General features: G+C 39.6%; 1 protein-coding gene across 1 annotated transcript in view; it reads left to right on the plus strand.

The window, feature by feature from the left end:
• The first annotated feature begins 357 nt into the window (after nucleotides 1–357).
• The window catches only part of egf (epidermal growth factor), a 52,432-nt gene continuing 35,426 nt past the window's right edge, over nucleotides 358–17,363 (plus strand). Inside the window, exons 1-5 of the mRNA XM_061976596.1 lie at nucleotides 358–748; nucleotides 8,965–9,164; nucleotides 16,716–16,897; nucleotides 16,957–17,184; nucleotides 17,258–17,363. The exon at nucleotides 17,258–17,363 is cut by the window's right edge and continues 97 nt beyond it. Of these exons, the coding sequence (XP_061832580.1) occupies nucleotides 622–748; nucleotides 8,965–9,164; nucleotides 16,716–16,897; nucleotides 16,957–17,184; nucleotides 17,258–17,363 (843 nt within the window). The 5' untranslated portion in view covers nucleotides 358–621. The remainder of the gene's footprint in view (nucleotides 749–8,964; nucleotides 9,165–16,715; nucleotides 16,898–16,956; nucleotides 17,185–17,257) is intronic.

A 17,363-nucleotide genomic window follows, 5' to 3' on the forward strand; every position in this document is an offset into this window, starting at 1 on the left:
CCGCCAGGAGTCGATAAAACCCGGAGAGTATATGGAATTAACAACAAAGTTTAATGCTTGTGATATTAATGAGAAGATGCAAGGGGATTGAATATCAATTATTTTAAAGACTGTTCCAGTTTGAAAAGACCACACTAGCAATCCCATCACTTGAACGCCCCGGACACATCCGAGTGTGAATGTAGAAGGGACATGCGTCACAGGGGAGGAGTGAGGACATAATGTTGTTGCATATTCCTAAGGCCGAGCCTCATTTCTGGCATTTTCCACATTCTGCTGGAGATACCGACTTAAAGGAGATTTCGCTCCAGCGCTGAGATTGCATGTGCAAAATTTACCATGGGGGTGTCAGGAATTTCAATCTTTGCTTCCAAAACAGACTGGCAGCATGGGGGCCGAGGTAGGGTGTGAGCGGCACACCACACACTATTTTCTACCCTCTCCGGTTTTGAGACTGGAAGGGGTTTCTTTCCATCGCCCTTCTGCTGTCACACCTCTCCACCGCGTCTTAGAGGAGGATGCAAACGGTCCACAAGCAAATGCCGTTTAATTCGAGCAAATTTTTCTTTGCCGGTGCCGTTTGCGGCAATGCCTGAAAAGAACTGATCACAGCGCGGGATTATGTTGGCTGCAACGGTCACAGTGGCACTGATCTACCTCACGGTGCAAGACGCTGGAGTGTTGGCCCTGGGGACGGCATGTTGGGACGAGCGGTTGACACGAGCGGGGAGGAACAGCAGCTGTGTTGGTGAGTTTGTCACAATCCAAATCCACATTTATAGAACTGAGGTTGGGTGCTGGTATTGTTGGTTTTCTGAGTATAGTGTAAATGGACACTCACTGGACACGTCTAATGTGATTTTTGGTTGTGAGCAGGTTTACATGGTAAAATTTGGACCTCTCTACCAATTAAACTTAAGTGGGTCTGCCTAAATAAACTCGTACTACCAACCATTGGCATCGTAAACACATTTTCAATTAAACTATAATATTTGCAAACCGGAAAATGACTTTTTTAGAATTGTCGAAGTAGAGCACACAATTCCCAAGCAGGCTGAATATTTTGAAGTTGACTATGAGAAACCTCTCCAAGGTTTCTCATAGTCATTCACATCGACGTCCCACTGGGGTGAGTTTTTCCTTGCCCTTATGTGGGCTTTGTACCGAGGATGTTGTTGTGGCTTGTGCAGCCCTTTGAGACACTTGTGATTTAGGGCTATATAAATAAACATTGATTGATTGATTGATTGATTGAAGTTGGAACGGTTTGAATCAGAGGAAAAATGTGGGAGTTGTGGAACTTTGAAGAATGTCCCATTGATTTGAATGGGAATTTCACAAAATTTGGTAATTTCGGGAAAAGCGGGAATTTTTAGGAAAAATGTTAAAAGACTTGAATGGTCTGAATGAGTTGAAATGGTTGGTGTTGGAATTTTTCAAATTGGTCGAGAAATGTTGAAGTAGTAACATGTTGAATTGAGAAATGGTAGTACGGAATTCCCGGAATTTTGGGAAAAGCGGGAATTTTTGCAGTTCAAAAAACAACTTTGTTTTTTGCCCTGATTAAGAGGAATGTTTTGGACGAGTTACAGTTGAGATGCGTTGAAAAATTTGGAAGGAGTGGAAATAGGGCTTTGGAAAACCAGGAATTCAGGAAAATTCAGGAATTTGTTTGAACTTGGAAAAAAGGGTAGTTTAAACTTCCAAAATGGTGGAATGTATTGAAGGTGGAATGGTTTGAATAGGTTGGAAAATGTGGAAATGGTGGAAGTTTGAAAAATGGCCAATTCATTTTGAATGGGAAAAATGTCCTGAAAAACCTGGAATTCTGGGAAATCTGGGAATTTGAGGAATTTGTGGAATTTGTCAAGGGAAAACCCACGATTCCCAAATAGGCTGAACAGTTTGAAGTTGGAACGGTTTGAATCAGAGGAAAAATGTGGGAGTTGTGGAACGTTGAAGAATGTCCCATTGATTTGAATGGGAATTTCACAAAATTTGGTAATTTCGGGAAAAGCAGGAATTTTAGGAAAAATGTTAAAAGACTTGAATGGTCTGAATGAGTTGAAATAGTTGGTGTTGGAATTTTTCAAATTGGTCGAGAAATGTTGAAGTAGTAACATGTTGAATTTAGAAATGGTATTACGAAATTCCCGGAATTTTGGGAAAAGCGGTAATTTTTACAGTTCAAAAAACAACTTTGTTTTTTGCCCTGATTAAGAGGAATGTTTTGGACGAGTTACAGTTGAGATGCGTTGAAAAATTTGGAAGGAGTGGAAATAGGGCTTTGGAAAACCAGGAATTCAGGAAAATTCAGGAATTTGTTTGAACTTGGAAAAAAGGGTAGTTTAAACTTCCAAAATGGTGGAATGTATTGAAGGTGGAATGGTTTGAATAGGTTGGAAAATGTGGAAATGGTGGAAGTTTGAAAAATGGCCAATTCATTTTGAATGGGAAAAATGTCCTGAAAAACCTGGAATTCTGGGAAATCTGGGAATTTGAGGAATTTGTGGAATTTGTCAAGGGAAAACCCACGATTCCCAAATAGGCTGAACAGTTTGAAGTTGGAACGGTTTGAATCAGAGGAAAAATGTGGGAGTTGTGGAACTTTGAAGAATGTCCCATTGATTTGAATGGGAATTTCACAAAATTTGGTAATTTCGGGAAAAGCAGGAATTTTTAGGAAAAATGTTAAAAGACTTGAATGGTCTGAATGAGTTGAAATGGTTGGTGTTGGAATTTTTCAAATTGGTCGAGAAATGTTGAAGTAGTAACATGTTGTATTACGGAATTCCCGGAATTTTGGGAAAAGCGGGAATTTTTACAGTTCAAAAAACAACTTTGTTTTTTGCCCTGATTAAGAGGGATGTTTGGACGGTGGAACAGTTGAGATGCGTTGAAAAATTTGGAAGGAGTAGTCGCCAGAAAAAAGGGTGGAAATAGGGCTTTGGAAAACCAGGAATTCAGGAAAATTCAGGAATTTGTTTGAACTTGGAAAAAAGGGTAGTTTAAACTTCCAAAATGGTGGAATGTGTTGAAGGTGGAATGGTTTGAATAGGTTGAAAAATGTGGAAATGGTGGAAGTTTGAAAAATGGCCAATTCATTTTGAATGGGGAAAAAAGTCCTGAAAAACCTGGAATTCTGGGAAATCTGGGAATTTGGGGAATTTGTCATGGGAAAGCTCGCAATACCCAAATAGGCTGAACAGTTTGAAGTTGGAATGGTCTGAATCGGGTGAAAAATGTGAAAGGTAAAGCGCGCCAAAATCTGGAGAAGAAGAAGAAGTTTAATAATAAATGGAAAAAAACTCCAAAAATACAGACCTCCACTTAGCCCTAACCTCACATTTGTAACATTTCTGAAAAATCCGCCCATAACTTTATTAGCTATGTGGCTAACTAACAAACGACAAACCAAACAAACCCCAGTGAATACATAACCTTCATAACCCGAACGTAAGCTGCTAGTTGTAATGCTCGGTCGGGTGAGTCAGTTATAACCACCAACTTGCCCTTACAAATATGCTCCAAAGTATGTAAAAGAATCTTTAGGACTTAGACTACAGAGAAAAATGTTGGCAATCGGGATGTGTATCTTATAACAACTTACGATTCAATTCGATTTCAATTCCTGTGGTGACGATTAAATTAAAAATCGATCCTGGATTCAGCATGATTCTTGATTCAAACCAATTCTTGCAATAGATTAGTTGGTATACAAATAACAAAAACAGATTACAAAAGCTCCTCTTGGCTGCTGGTATATGACGTATACGCGCAATAAGCGCAAGTATGGCCTAAAAAACGTGTTTTGGAAAAATGCGATTCTTGAAAATTGATTCTGAAAAATTTTGAATCCATTGAGAATCTACAGATCTAAATAAGAATCCCATACAGTAACCCTACTTGGCTATGATCAATAAACCCGAGCAAACACTTTCAAAACCTTTGAGAAAACTATAAAGTGTATTTCTGTGTTCTCCACAGTCGCAGGTAAAAAAACAAGTTATACCGTATTTTTCGGACTATAAGTCGCAATTTTTAACATAGTGCGACTTATATATGTTTTTTTCCTTTTTTATTATGCATTTTCGGCAGGTGCAACTTATACTCCGAAAAATACGGTACTTATGTCGACAATTGCCAACAACTAGGGATGGGAATTGAAAGGATTTTCATGATTCAGTTCTTTAGCGATTCTCTTATAGATTCTCATTTGGATAAAAGGATAGCAAACAAGTTGATTAGCATCAACTCTGTTTAGTTTAGAAAAAAAAGAGTATACAAACAAAACAGTGAGGTCTTAAAAAGCCCACAGCCTCAATGCGGTGCTGAAAAAAACATTTTGCTTTGTAATGAACTCTAATATAATGATAAAATGAATATTCAACTGTAATAATAAAGAAAATACAATAAACAACTCTATATAGTCTTCCTATGAGGAAGCAGTGCCTGGGGAATTTGTGGTGGGCTCTCCTATTTCTGGGGATGAGGTTGCTGAGGTAGTTAAAAAGCTCCTCGGTGGCAAGGCCCCGGGGGTGGATGAGATCCGCCCGGAGTTCCTTAAGGCTCTGGATGCTGTAGGGCTGTCTTGGTTGACAAGACTCTGCAGCATCGCGTGGACATCGGGGGCAGTACCTCTGGATTGGCAGACCGGGGTGGTGGTTCCTCTCTTTAAAAAGGGGAACCGGAGGGTGTGTTCTAACTATCGTGGGATCACACTCCTCAGCCTTCCCGGTAAAGTCTATTCAGGTGTACTGGAGAGGAGGCTATGCCGGATAGTCGAACCTCGGATTCAGGAGGAACAGTGTGGTTTTCGTCCTGGTCGTGGAACTGTGGACCAGCTCTATACTCTCGGCAGGGTCCTTGAGGGTGCATGGGAGTTTGCCCAACCAGTCTACATGTGCTTTGTGGACTTGGAGAAGGCATTCGACCGTGTCCCTCGGGAAGTCCTGTGGGGAGTGCTCAGAGAGTATGGGGTTTCGGACTGTCTGATTGTGGCGGTCCGCTCCCTGTATGATCAGTGTCAGAGCTTGGTTCGCATTGCCGGCAGTAAGTCGGACACGTTTCCGGTGAGGGTTGGACTCCGCCAAGGCTGCCCTTTGTCACCGATTCTGTTCATAACTTTTATGGACAGAATTTCTAGGCGCAGTCAAGGCGTTGAGGGGATCCGGTTTGGTGGCTGCAGGATTAGGTCTCTGCTTTTTGCAGATGATTTGGTCCTGATGGCTTCATCTGGCCAGGATCTTCAGCTCTCACTGGATCGGTTCGCAGCCGAGTGTGAAGCGACTGGGATGAGAATCAGCACCTCCAAGTCCGAGTCCATGGTTCTCGCCCGGAAAAGGGTGGAGTGCCATCTCCGGGTTGGGGAGGAGATCTTGCCCCAAGTGGAGGAGTTCAAGTACCTCGGAGTCTTGTTCACGAGTGAGGGAAGAGTGGATGGTGAGATCGACAGGCGGATCGGTGCGGCGTCTTCAGTAATGCGGACGCTGTATCGATCCGTTGTGGTGAAGAAGGAGCTGAGCCGGAAGGCAAAGCTCTCAATTTACCGGTCGATCTACGTTCCCATCCTCACCTATGGTCATGAGCTTTGGGTTATGACCGAAAGGACAAGATCACGGGTACAAGCGGCCGAAATGAGTTTCCTCCGCCGGGTGGCGGGGCTCTCCCTTAGAGATAGGGTGAGAAGCTCTGCCATCCGGGGGGAGCTCAAAGTAAAGCCGCTGCTCCTCCACATCGAGAGGAGCCAGATGAGGTGGTTCGGGCATCTGGTCAGGATGCCACCCGAGCGCCTCCCTAAGGAGGTGTTTAGGGCATGTCCGACCGGTAGGAGGCCACGAGGAAGACCCAGGACACGTTGGGAAGACTATGTCTCCCGGCTGGCCTGGGAACGCCTCGGGATCCCCCGGGAGGAGCTGGACGAAGTGGCTGGGGAGAGGGAAGTCTGGGCTTCCCTGCTTAGGCTGCTGCCCCCGCGACCCGACCTCGGATAAGCGGAAGAAGATGGATGGATGGATGGACAATAAACAACTATGATGTGACAAAATGAGCGTAACACAAAAATGTTAGGTAACTTGTTGAGATCAATTATTGTTTTTAAATGTATACACAGTATATATGCTGAGGGCTCTAATATAAGTACAACTACATCAGTCAAAGACAAATACAAGCAAGTCATAAAGAACAGTACACTTTTTTCAAACATCAACTATAAAAATTAACCATTATTTTGCATAAAATTAAGCATATGCGCTTTCGGTAACACTTTAGTATGGGGTACACATATTCACCATTAATTAGCTGCTTATTAACATGCAAATTAGTAACATATTGGCTCTTAATTAGTCATTATTAAGTACTTTTTAATGCCTTATTCTGCACGGCCTTATTAACCATTAACTAAGAGTCTTCCCTCAATAACCTCAGAATTATTGCTTATTAGTAACCCTAACCTTAACTCTAACCCTTATATGTTCCCCTAGTGTCCAAATAACTCTAAATTAAGTCTTCTTTGTTACTTTAATAAGCAACTAATTAAGGGTGAATATGTTCCACATACTAAGGTGTCTAGGTGCATCAAAAATGCGTTATTCATTCAAAGTTATCACATGCTGTGTCTGCTAATGTTTCTGCCAGTATTTTCTCAATTTGACGCTCTGTTGTCTACATTTCTTGGGAATAATAATTTCTTGTGTGTGCTGCTGATCGGCGCCGTGCGTGGTGACGTCATGGGAATGGTCAACCAAACCCGTCAAAGATTCCTAGGATCGGAAATGGTTCTCAACAAGAACGGGCTTTCCATTCCCATCCCTGCCAACAACAGTAACAAATTGTACATGAACATTTAAATAGATAGCTTTATAACTGCTGCTTGGTATGAACCGCTTGCTGTCAGTTGAGATATATGGTGCAATCAAAAGCCAACCAAGGAACCGAACAAAATGTAGAACTTAGATGCATTGTCATTGGAACCTCCAGGTTCAAGAACAATGTTGACCACCCCGTGAACCCGTCATTGGCCAGACATTTCATTATGCTGTTTGTGCCTGGCGTTGCTCATTGTTTTCTCCATTCCACAGCGGCAAGCACCGTAACCGTGGTTGCACAAGAGATGATATTAGCATGATAAGACCGAGAGCAAACGGAGCCCCCTATATGTCAAGGTTTGACCATTGACACTTTAGAGACAACTACTAAATACAAAACCCAAAAGCAGTGAAGTTGGCATGTTGTGTAAATGGTAAATAAAAACAGAATACAATGATTTGCAAATCCTTTTCAACTTATATTCAATTGAATAGACTGCAAAGACAAGATATTTAATGTTCAGACAGAAACAAATAATAACTAACTTCGAATTTAATGGCAAATTTGGCACCGGGGCATTTTTACCACTGTGTTACATGGCCTTTCCTTTTAACAACACTCAGTAAACGTTTGGGAACTGAGGAGACACCTTTTTGAAGCTTTTCAGGTGGAATTATTTCCCATTCTTGCTTGATGTACAGCTTAAGTTATTCAACAGTCCGGGGGTCTCCGTTGTGGTATTTTAGGCTTCATAATGCACCACACATTTTCAATGGGAGACAGGTCTGGACTACAGGCAGGCCATTCTAGTACCCGCACTCTTTTACTATGAAGCCACGTTGATGTAACACGTGGCTTGGCATTGTCTTGCTGAAATAAGCAGGGGCGTCCATGAAAAAGACGTTGCTTGGATGGCAACATATGTTGCTCCAAAACCTGTATGTACCTGTCAGCATTAATGGTGCCTTAACAGGTGTGTAAGTTACCCATGCCTTGAACACTTATACACCCCCATACCATCACAGATGCTGGCTTTTCAACTTTGCGCTTATAGAAGTCCGAATGGTTCTTTTCCTCTTTGATCCGGAGGACACGACGTCCACAGTTTACAAAAACAATTTGAAATGTGGACTCGTCAGACCACAGAACACTTTTCCACTTTGCATCAGTCCATCTTAGATGAGCTCAGGCCCATGGCTTTCGCTTTGCATAGTGCAGTTTTAACTTGTACATACAGATGTAGCAACAAACTGTAGTTACTGACAGTGGTTTTCTGAAGTGTTCCTGAGCCCATGTGGTGATATCCTTTACACACTGATGTCGCTTTTTGATGCAGTACCTCCTGAAGGATCGAAAATCACAGGCATTACCGCGTACGTGCAGTGATTTCTCCAGATTCTCTGAACCTTTTGATGATATTACAGGCCGTAGATGGTGAAATCCCTGAATTCCTTGCAATGGCTCGTTGAGAAATGTTGTTCTTAAACTGTTGGACAATTTGCTCACGCATTTGTTGACAAAGTGGTGACCCTCGCCCCAGCCTTGTTTGTGAATGACTGAGCATTTCACGGAAGCTACTTTTATACCCAATCACGGCACCCACCTGTTCCCAATTAGCCAGTTCACCTCAAATAAGTGTTTGATGAACATTCCTCAACTTTCTCAGTCTTTTTTGCCACTTGTGCCAGCTTTTTTTTAAAACATGTTGCAGGCATCAAATTCCAAATGAGCTAATATTTGCAAAAAATAACAAAGTTTACCAGTGTGAACATTAAGTATCTTGTCTTTGCAGTCTATTCAATTGAATATAGGTTGAAAAGGGTTTGCAAATCATTGTACTCCGTTTTTATTTACCATTTACACAACGTGCCAACTTCACTGGTTTTGGGTTTTGTAAGTAATTTTTCCGACATTATGGCTAAATGCAAATTCAAAAAACATTTGTTACTTAGGCTACATGTTTCATTTTATGAATTGTACGACTTGAAAAAACCCAATGAAGCATGTACAGAGGCAATGAAGGCCGTCATGCTCAGGGTTTATATTCCGACAATGCACACAATGAAACTAAAAACATGCAGACCTGGTCAACAAAAATCACCGGTGTGTACAAAAATGCCATTTGACAGATGGAAGAAAACAATGTTTTGTGTCAAGTTTCACAGCCCTTCCTGATATTCGGCCATGGGAAAGCAATACATAGGATGGACCTGGACGGGAAAAACCACAGAAGGCTCCTTTCCAAGGTGGCCACCACTATCCTGCTCGATTTCCATTTCAGAGAAGAGACACTCTACTGGGCGGACAAACATTCGGGAATCATCTACAAGTCATCCTTGAGAGGCGTGCACAGACAGGTGAATATAGAACTGATGTGTAGGGTTTGATATCATTTAGTAGGTATGATCGGAAGCAAACTGGTACCGGTACATGTACCAAACAGATCTTTGAAAAAACTATCTTTTTGTCCAAAACAAGTCTTTTTATTTTTACCCAAGTTTCCCTTTTTTTAAATTGGGTTGTCTTCGACTAAGGATTTTCATAATTCATAATTTGTTATAATTTCATGTTAGCATGTATACTCGTAAGAGCACAGATAATGGGCATCCTCACATATAAACAGATCTTTTTCCACCTCAAAGAAATTAAAACATTCAGAAAAACAAATAAACCCGGCAGACAATGGATAATTTAGTGATGTCCTCGGATCGACCCTGTAGTAAAATTAAGTTACCTACACAGGGTTTGTACACTTTGAACACAATATGAAGTACTAAATAGTACTGTATAGTAAACAAACATAACAAAGGGGTAATGGATCAACTTTCTATTTAATAACGAGCCAAAACATGCCAAACTGTTCTGTATGCACTGTTCCGGCAACACGCACACACACAGAAGTGACTATAGTGCCCTCAGAAACAATCAGAAATCACAAAAAATCCTTAACTTTAACTTTCAGTTCAGTTCAGTTCAGTTTGAGTTTATTTCGAACATGCAAGTATACAACATGATACATCACAATCTCCAGTTTCTCTTTTCAACATGTTCGAAAAGGAGTAGGAAGAAGCAGAGCTTATTTAATCCTACCCCTTTTCTTTTACATAACAGTTGCTAAAACTTTTGTTCAGTTCCTGTTCTCAATTTATTCACAATATACTCCATAAGTAATCACAATAAAATAAGTAAATAAATAATAATTGGTGAAGTAAGTTACATTTCAGATGTTGAAATAAGTAAGATTATTTTGTGAGTGAAAGAATGAAAGAATGGATGAGTTAAATAAATTCAGAATGTTTATCATGGTTCTTCTTCTTTGTACTTTGTAAACACTTTAAGTTTGAAGAGTTTCTTGAAGTGGATCATATTAGTACATTGTTTGATTGCTTTGCTTAATCCATTCCATAATTTAATTCCACATACTGATGTACTGAAGGTCTTAAGTGTTGTACGTGCATACAAATGTTTTAAATTACATATCTCCCTAAGATTATATTTCTCCTCTTTTTTTGAGAAGAATTGTTGTATATTCTTGGGTAGGAGGTTATAGTTTGCTTTGTGTATAATTTTAGCTGTTTGCAAATTCACTATGTCGTAGAATTTCAGAATCTTTGATTCAATAAATAAAGGATTTGTGTGTTCTCTATATCCAACATTATGTATTATTCTAACTGATCTTTTTTGTAACACCGTTAATGAATGAAGTGTACTTTTGTAATTATTTCCCCATATTTCTGCACAATAACTCAGATATGGTAACACTAGTGAGCAGTAGAGAATATGAAGTGATTTTTGGTCTAGAACATGTTTTGCTTTATTCATTATTGACGTGTTTCTTGCTACTTTATGTTGTATATTTTTTACGTGAGATTTCCAGTTCAAATTATCATCAATCATTATACCTAGAAATTTGGTTTCATTTACTCTTTCAATTTCTATTCCGTCTATTTGTATTTGTGTTTGACTTTCTCTTCTACTGTTACCAAATAGCATTATTTTAGTTTTACTGAGATTCAACGATAGTCTGTTTTTGTCAAACCATCTTTTTAATTTGTTAATTTCTTCTGTTATTATTTGTAGTATCTTCTGTGTGTTCTCTCCTGAACAAAACGCTGTTGTATCATCCGCAAATAATACTAACTTTAAATCTTTTGTAACTTTACAAATATCATTTATATATAGATTGAATAATTTAGGTCCTAGTATTGATCCCTGAGGTACACCACAGGATATATTTAGCGTTGTAGAGGTGTGTTCGCCTACCTTCACGTATTGTTTCCTGTTCATTAGATAACTTCTTATCCAGTTTAAGACTAACCCTCTGATGCCATATCGTTCTAGTTTTTTGATTAAAATATTGTGATTAATTGTGTCAAATGCTTTAGTTAGATCCATAAAAACTGCTGCCGCACATTTTTTATTATCTATAGCATTGGTAATTTCTTCTGTAATTTCAATTAAAGCCATCGAAGTTGAAACATTAGCTCTGTATCCATATTGATTTTCTTCGAGTATTCTATTTTTATTTATGAAACTCTCTAATCTGTTATTGAACAGTTTTTCAATGATTTTAGAAAATTGTGGAAGTAAGGAAACAGGTCTATAGTTTGTAAATTGATGTTTGTCGCCAGTCTTGTAAATTGGTGCAACTTTAGCTATTTTCATTTTGTTTGGAAATATACCTGTTTGAAATGATAGGTTACTAATATACATTAATGGTCCTGAGATCTCTTCAATAACCTTTTTTATCGTTTCCATATCAATTTCATTACAATCAGTTGAAGTCTTGGATTTACATTTTTTCACGATTGTAACTATTTCCTCCTGTGTCACATTACTGAGGAACATGGAGTTGGAATTTCGCTCTATGGTATCATTATAGTCCTCAATTGAAACTGCGTCTGGGATCATTTCTTCTTATAGATCGATATAACTCTTCTTGCCGCAGTGAAAAAGGTCCACTTTGGCATATTTTTCTAGACAAGTCCGGTCTCATCACAATTAACACTTGCTGTGGTACAAAGTCTGCTTCGATGATTCTTCCATACTTGTGAGCATCATTAATGCAAATAGTCTTTCCACGCTGGTCTGTTTCTTCTTGGTACTCAAATTAAGTTCGCAAAATGGACAAAACTTGTCAAAACGGGGGAAAAAAGTGACTCGGAGTGTCTTGTGCAGCAAGTGACGTGGAGAGCGTTCTGCGCCTTGCGTTTTGCAACATTAACATTAAATAAATGACTGAATTATGCTTTCGTACACGGAGACATGGTTTGCACATAGAGGCATATTTGGCTCAATGTAAAAGTTTGTAAATCAAAAAGTTATTTAATAGAGGGGTTCATAAATTGAGGTTGCACTATATTTGAAATTAGCCCTAATAATAATCTTTTTGCAGGTTCATGCATGAAAACCTTGTTACGACCTTTACTTCTTCTGGAGAATCAAGTTTGATCGTCTTCTGGTTACTAACTACAGTGTACTGCCCTTCTGGTGCTTTGTATTGATATCTCGAAAAGGTTTTCAGGATAATTTCATCCACAGGAGATTGATTGAAGTCAACTGGACTTTTTCTACGAGCATCTGCATTCAAAGACTGCACTGAACCATAAAAAATAAAAATACAACTGACGCCATAGATTTTGCCTCGACTATGGGTAAAATCCAAAGAATACGATTTTACATAAAAAGTCCTTAGTTGAGAACAGCTTTAGTAACTACCAATTTAGCACCAAAATAAGGCGATCTGGTTACTAACTACAGTTTAATGGTGCCCTTCTGGTACTTCGTATCGATACCCCGAAAAGGTTTTCAGGATAATTTCATCCATAGGAGATTGATTGAACTCAACTGGACTTCTTCTACTAGCATCTGCATTCAAAGACTGCACTGAACTATAAAAAATACAAATTAAAAATACAATTGACGCCATAGATTTTGCCTCGACTATGGGCAAAATCCAAAGTATAAGATTTGACATAAGAAGTCCTTAGTTGAGAACAGCCATAGGTTGGTGCCCTTCTGGTACTTCGTATTGATATCCTGAAAAGGTTTCCAGTATAATTTCATCCACAGGAGATTGATTGACGTCAAATGGATTTCTACTAGCATCTGCATTCAAGCCGGAGAAAGCAATTGGCATGTTTCTTTAGTGACAGAATTAAGGCTGAAACGACGCGTCGACGTAGTCGACGTCATCGGTTACGTAAATACGCCGACGCCGTTTTTATGCTTCGACGCGTCGCATATTTACGTCACACTGCCGTCATGGCGGAGCGCAAAGCAGATGATGCGAGCGGTGCGAGCGAGGGAAAAAAAAGCACGCCAAAAGTCGTCAAAAGTGTGGGAGTATTTCAATAAACGGACTAATAATGTTGTAGCGGCGAACAGCTGTCTCGTCAGCTGAAGCGCGAGCTCGCAACCGTGGCTGCTGAGCAACCAGCCAAACCCCACTTAATAAAATTATATTTTATCTTAGAGCACATCCGCATCCCTATTCACCTAGGCAACCCCAGGAAATGTATATAATTCGGCATTATTTCGGCCAGTCGGCTTATATGATCAGAACCGATCAGTTTACGTTCACGCGCAGGTACAACGCGGCGCGCTCCTGTCTCATCTGCTGGTGCGCGAGCCCAGTAATTAGACAGCTTTGTCAAATCAAGGAGTACAAAAGACGCCAGCGCAGAGTGGAAAAAGGTTTAGTTCATTACAGATAACCAAGAGTTTTGCCAAAAGTATGTAAGATTTAATATTTCTCTTCGTGGGTGTGGCGCACCTGTTGCGCTGGTGAGATTGGGGGGGGGGGGGGGGGGGGGGGGTAGCGTGCTTAGTCTGGAGGCTAAATACACACAGTGTGTTATGTAACTGTTGTTTAGTGTTGATATTCTTTGCTTAGTTTGATAAATGTTGCAGTTTGCTTCATCAGGAGGGTGAAGTCGCTCAACTTAAAGTGTTGGATTTAACTGTGTTGGATCATTGGCTGCTGATGAGGGCATAGAAAAAGGGGCATTTTTCTACCAGTAGACAGCATTTAAGATTGAGTGTTTCACTGATAAATTAATAATATATTTATATTGAATATGGATTTTAAATATGTATCTAAATAGGTGGTTAATTGGTTAGGTATTTATGTATTTACATATTGGGTTTTCTGTTGCATTTATCTATTGTGTTTCTGGGTTTAAATGTATTTTATATGTATCTTGGTGCATTTAAGTTGAGACAATTTATTTAAAATCTGTTTTAACTTAAAGGGAAAATATGTGTCCATTTTCTTGCACTTGTTTAATGGTTAAGAGTTTGATAGCCTAATTAATAGTTGTAAATTATGGGATTGATAATTGATTGATTTTTTACAGCATGTTAATCTTGTGGTGTTTTGTCCTTAAAGGTTTTTCACCTACTAAAGAAGCTAAAGGCTACTAAAGACAGCTAATGACAGCTAAAGAAACTAAAGTCTATTAACACTGCTAAAGACTGCTAAAAAGACTAAAGAAGAAAAAAGAAGCTGTTTCTTCGTTGGAAAAACTGTTGCAAACTAAAGGAAAATAAAAGGAAAAAGTAACTACGGTCTGGTCTTTTGAGTGAAATCCAGAAGCCACATTCAGCATTGGTACATCCCTTCAAGTGTGGGATAAGCACAGCGAAAAAAGCAAAACACTTGACAGTTGTTGTATGCACACTGTGTCGAGCGGAAATGGCCTATCATAGCAGCACAACGGCTATGAAGGAACATTTGAAAAGAAAACACCCGACAGCGTTCTTGCCATCACCATCAACTAGTCAATCGTCCGCGTGAGTATACGTTGTCATCATTACACAAAATCATAAATGTGTCATTTGTATCTGCGTTGTAAATTCATAAACTAAAACACTGTTTCGCTCTGAGAGGCGCGTTTGGCGTGCCTGTTCAGTGTTTACAAAGACGCGCTCCTCTTTAACGCTAACGTTAATTAGTTGTGCAAATACCTTTTACAACATTAACAGTTACATATACTATGTACAAACCAACAATTAACTTTCACTTTAATCATACTATCATTGTTGTGTTATTAAGCAAAATAAGCAATACTTTTACTTTTGTTGAAATGTTTACACTGTTACAGAATATTTCGTTTTGCACTTTTTTGTATTGGATGTTTATCTTTATTTTTGCACATTTTAAAGCAAAATAAGCAATACTTTTACTTTAGAAATGCTTATACTATTGCAGAATATTAAGATTTGCACTGGATGTTTACTTTTATATTTGCACATTAAAAAGCAAATAAGCTACTTTTAATTTTGTTAAATGTTAAAAGTTTTAAATGTTTACATTGTTACAGAATATTTTGTCATGTTGTTGTCAATGTTGACTGAGTGGCCATACTTTTTTTTTTGTAAATAAAAGTCATGCCTTTTGAAAAAACTGGCCAACATTTATTTTTTCATCTTCATTTTAAATAAAAAAATAATCGGTAAAAGGAAAAATAATCTATAGATTAATCGAAAAAATAATCTATAGATTAACCGATTAATCGAAAAAATAATCTATAGATTAATCAATAGAAAAATAATCGTTAGCTGCAGCCTTAGACGGAATGTCCTCGTTGTTCTGCAGAAACTGTACTCGTCCGACAAGCACATCTTAGTAACTATCAATTTAGCACCAAAATAAGGCGGTCTGGTTACTAACTACAGTTTACGTCGGCATTGGTGCCCATCTGGTACTTCGTATTGATATCCCGAAAAGGTTTCCAGGATAATTTCATCCACAGGAGATTGATTGAAGTCAAATGGATTTCTACTAGCATCTGCATTCAAGCTGGAGAAAGCGATTGGCATGTTTCTTTAGTGACGGAATGTCCTCGTTGTTCTGCAGAAACTGTACTCGTCCGACAAACACATCTCAGCCTTAATTATAATCTTTCCGCAGGTTCATGCATGTCAACCTTGTAACGACCTTTACGTCTTCTGGAGAATCAAGTTTGATCGTCGTCTGGCGCTACGCTAGAGCTGCGTAATCCGCCCGCGGAGGACCAATCCGAAGATTTCACTTGACTATAAAAAGATTAAAATTAAAAATACAACTGACGCCATAGCTTTTGCCTCAACTATGGGCAACATCCAAAGAATAAGATTTGACATAAAAAATCCTTATTTGAGAACAGCCTTAGTAACTACCAATTTCGCACCAAAATAAGGCAGTCTGGTTACTAACTACAGTTTACGTCGGCACTGGTGCCCTTCTGGTACTTCGTATTGATATCCATCAATAATCCATTCATCAACAGGAAATTGATTGAAGTCAAATTGACTTCTTCTACTAGCATCTGCATTCAAGCCGGAGAAAGCGATTGGCATTTTTCTTTTGTGACGGAATGTCCTCATTGTTCTGCAGAAACTGTACTCGTCCGACAAACACATCTCAACCTTAATTATAATCTTTCTGCAGTTTCAAGCATGAAAACCTTTTTACGACCTTTACTTCTTCTGGAGAATCAAGTTTGATCGTCTTCTGGCGCTACGCTAGAGCTGCCTAATCTGCCCGCGGAGGCCCAATCCGAAGACTGCACTGAACAATAAAAAATGTTTTTAATTAAAAATACAACTGACGCCATAGATTTTGCCTCGACTATGGGTAAAATACAAAGAATGAGATTTGATATAAAAAATCCTTAGTTGAGAACAGCCTTAGTAACTACCAATTTATCACCAAAGTAAGGCGGTCTGGTTACTAACTACAGTTTACGTCGGCACTTGTGCCCTCCTGGTATTTCGTATTTTATCCCCAAAAGGTTTTTAGGATAATTTCATCCACAGGAGAATGATTGAAGTCAACTGGACTTCTTCTACTAGCATCTGCATTCAAGCCGGAGGAAGCGATTGGCATTTTTCTTTTGTGACGGAATGTCCTCATTGTTCTGCAGAAACTGTACTCGTCCGACAAACACATCTCAGGCCTCGCCGTGGACTGGATTCGGAACGTCGTATACTGGACAAGCGGGGGAAAGGGCAAAGTCAAGAGAATGGATTCCAATGGGAAGAATGAGAGGACTCTTGTGAGACACTTGATTCAGCCCAGTTCTATAGTGATTGACCCCGCGAAAAGGTAATCGTGTTGGTACATCATTCGTAGGAAGGCAAATGAGCAAACAGTGCATTTGGTAGGTTTCTGTTTTGGCTATCTGGTGGGACGACTCCAAGCATCCAGCGGTCTGATGTGACAGGACAGGCAACAACAACACTCATCAAGCGAACCCAGCAGTTGGAGGCGCTGTCAATTGACCACAGAGACAAAAGACTGTTCTGGGTTCAGTTTGGGCTGCGGGGAGAAAGCGCCATCGCCTCCTCGGACTACAGCGGCAAAGCTCTGCACATCGTGGATCAGCCCCTTCAGTAAACACACGGTTGACATTAATATCTTCCTTTTTTATTTACTTGTTTGCTTCACCCTACTTTGTTTGGTCAGGTCTGATTTGCTGGGAATATCTGTCTTCCACGAGCACATATATTACTCTGATGCCGCATCCCCAGCAATAAAGAGAGTCAACAAGTACGCAGGCGGCCAGCCGGTG

This window comes from Nerophis lumbriciformis, linkage group LG16, assembly GCF_033978685.3.
Source record: "Nerophis lumbriciformis linkage group LG16, RoL_Nlum_v2.1, whole genome shotgun sequence".
NCBI lineage: Eukaryota > Metazoa > Chordata > Actinopteri > Syngnathiformes > Syngnathidae > Nerophis > Nerophis lumbriciformis.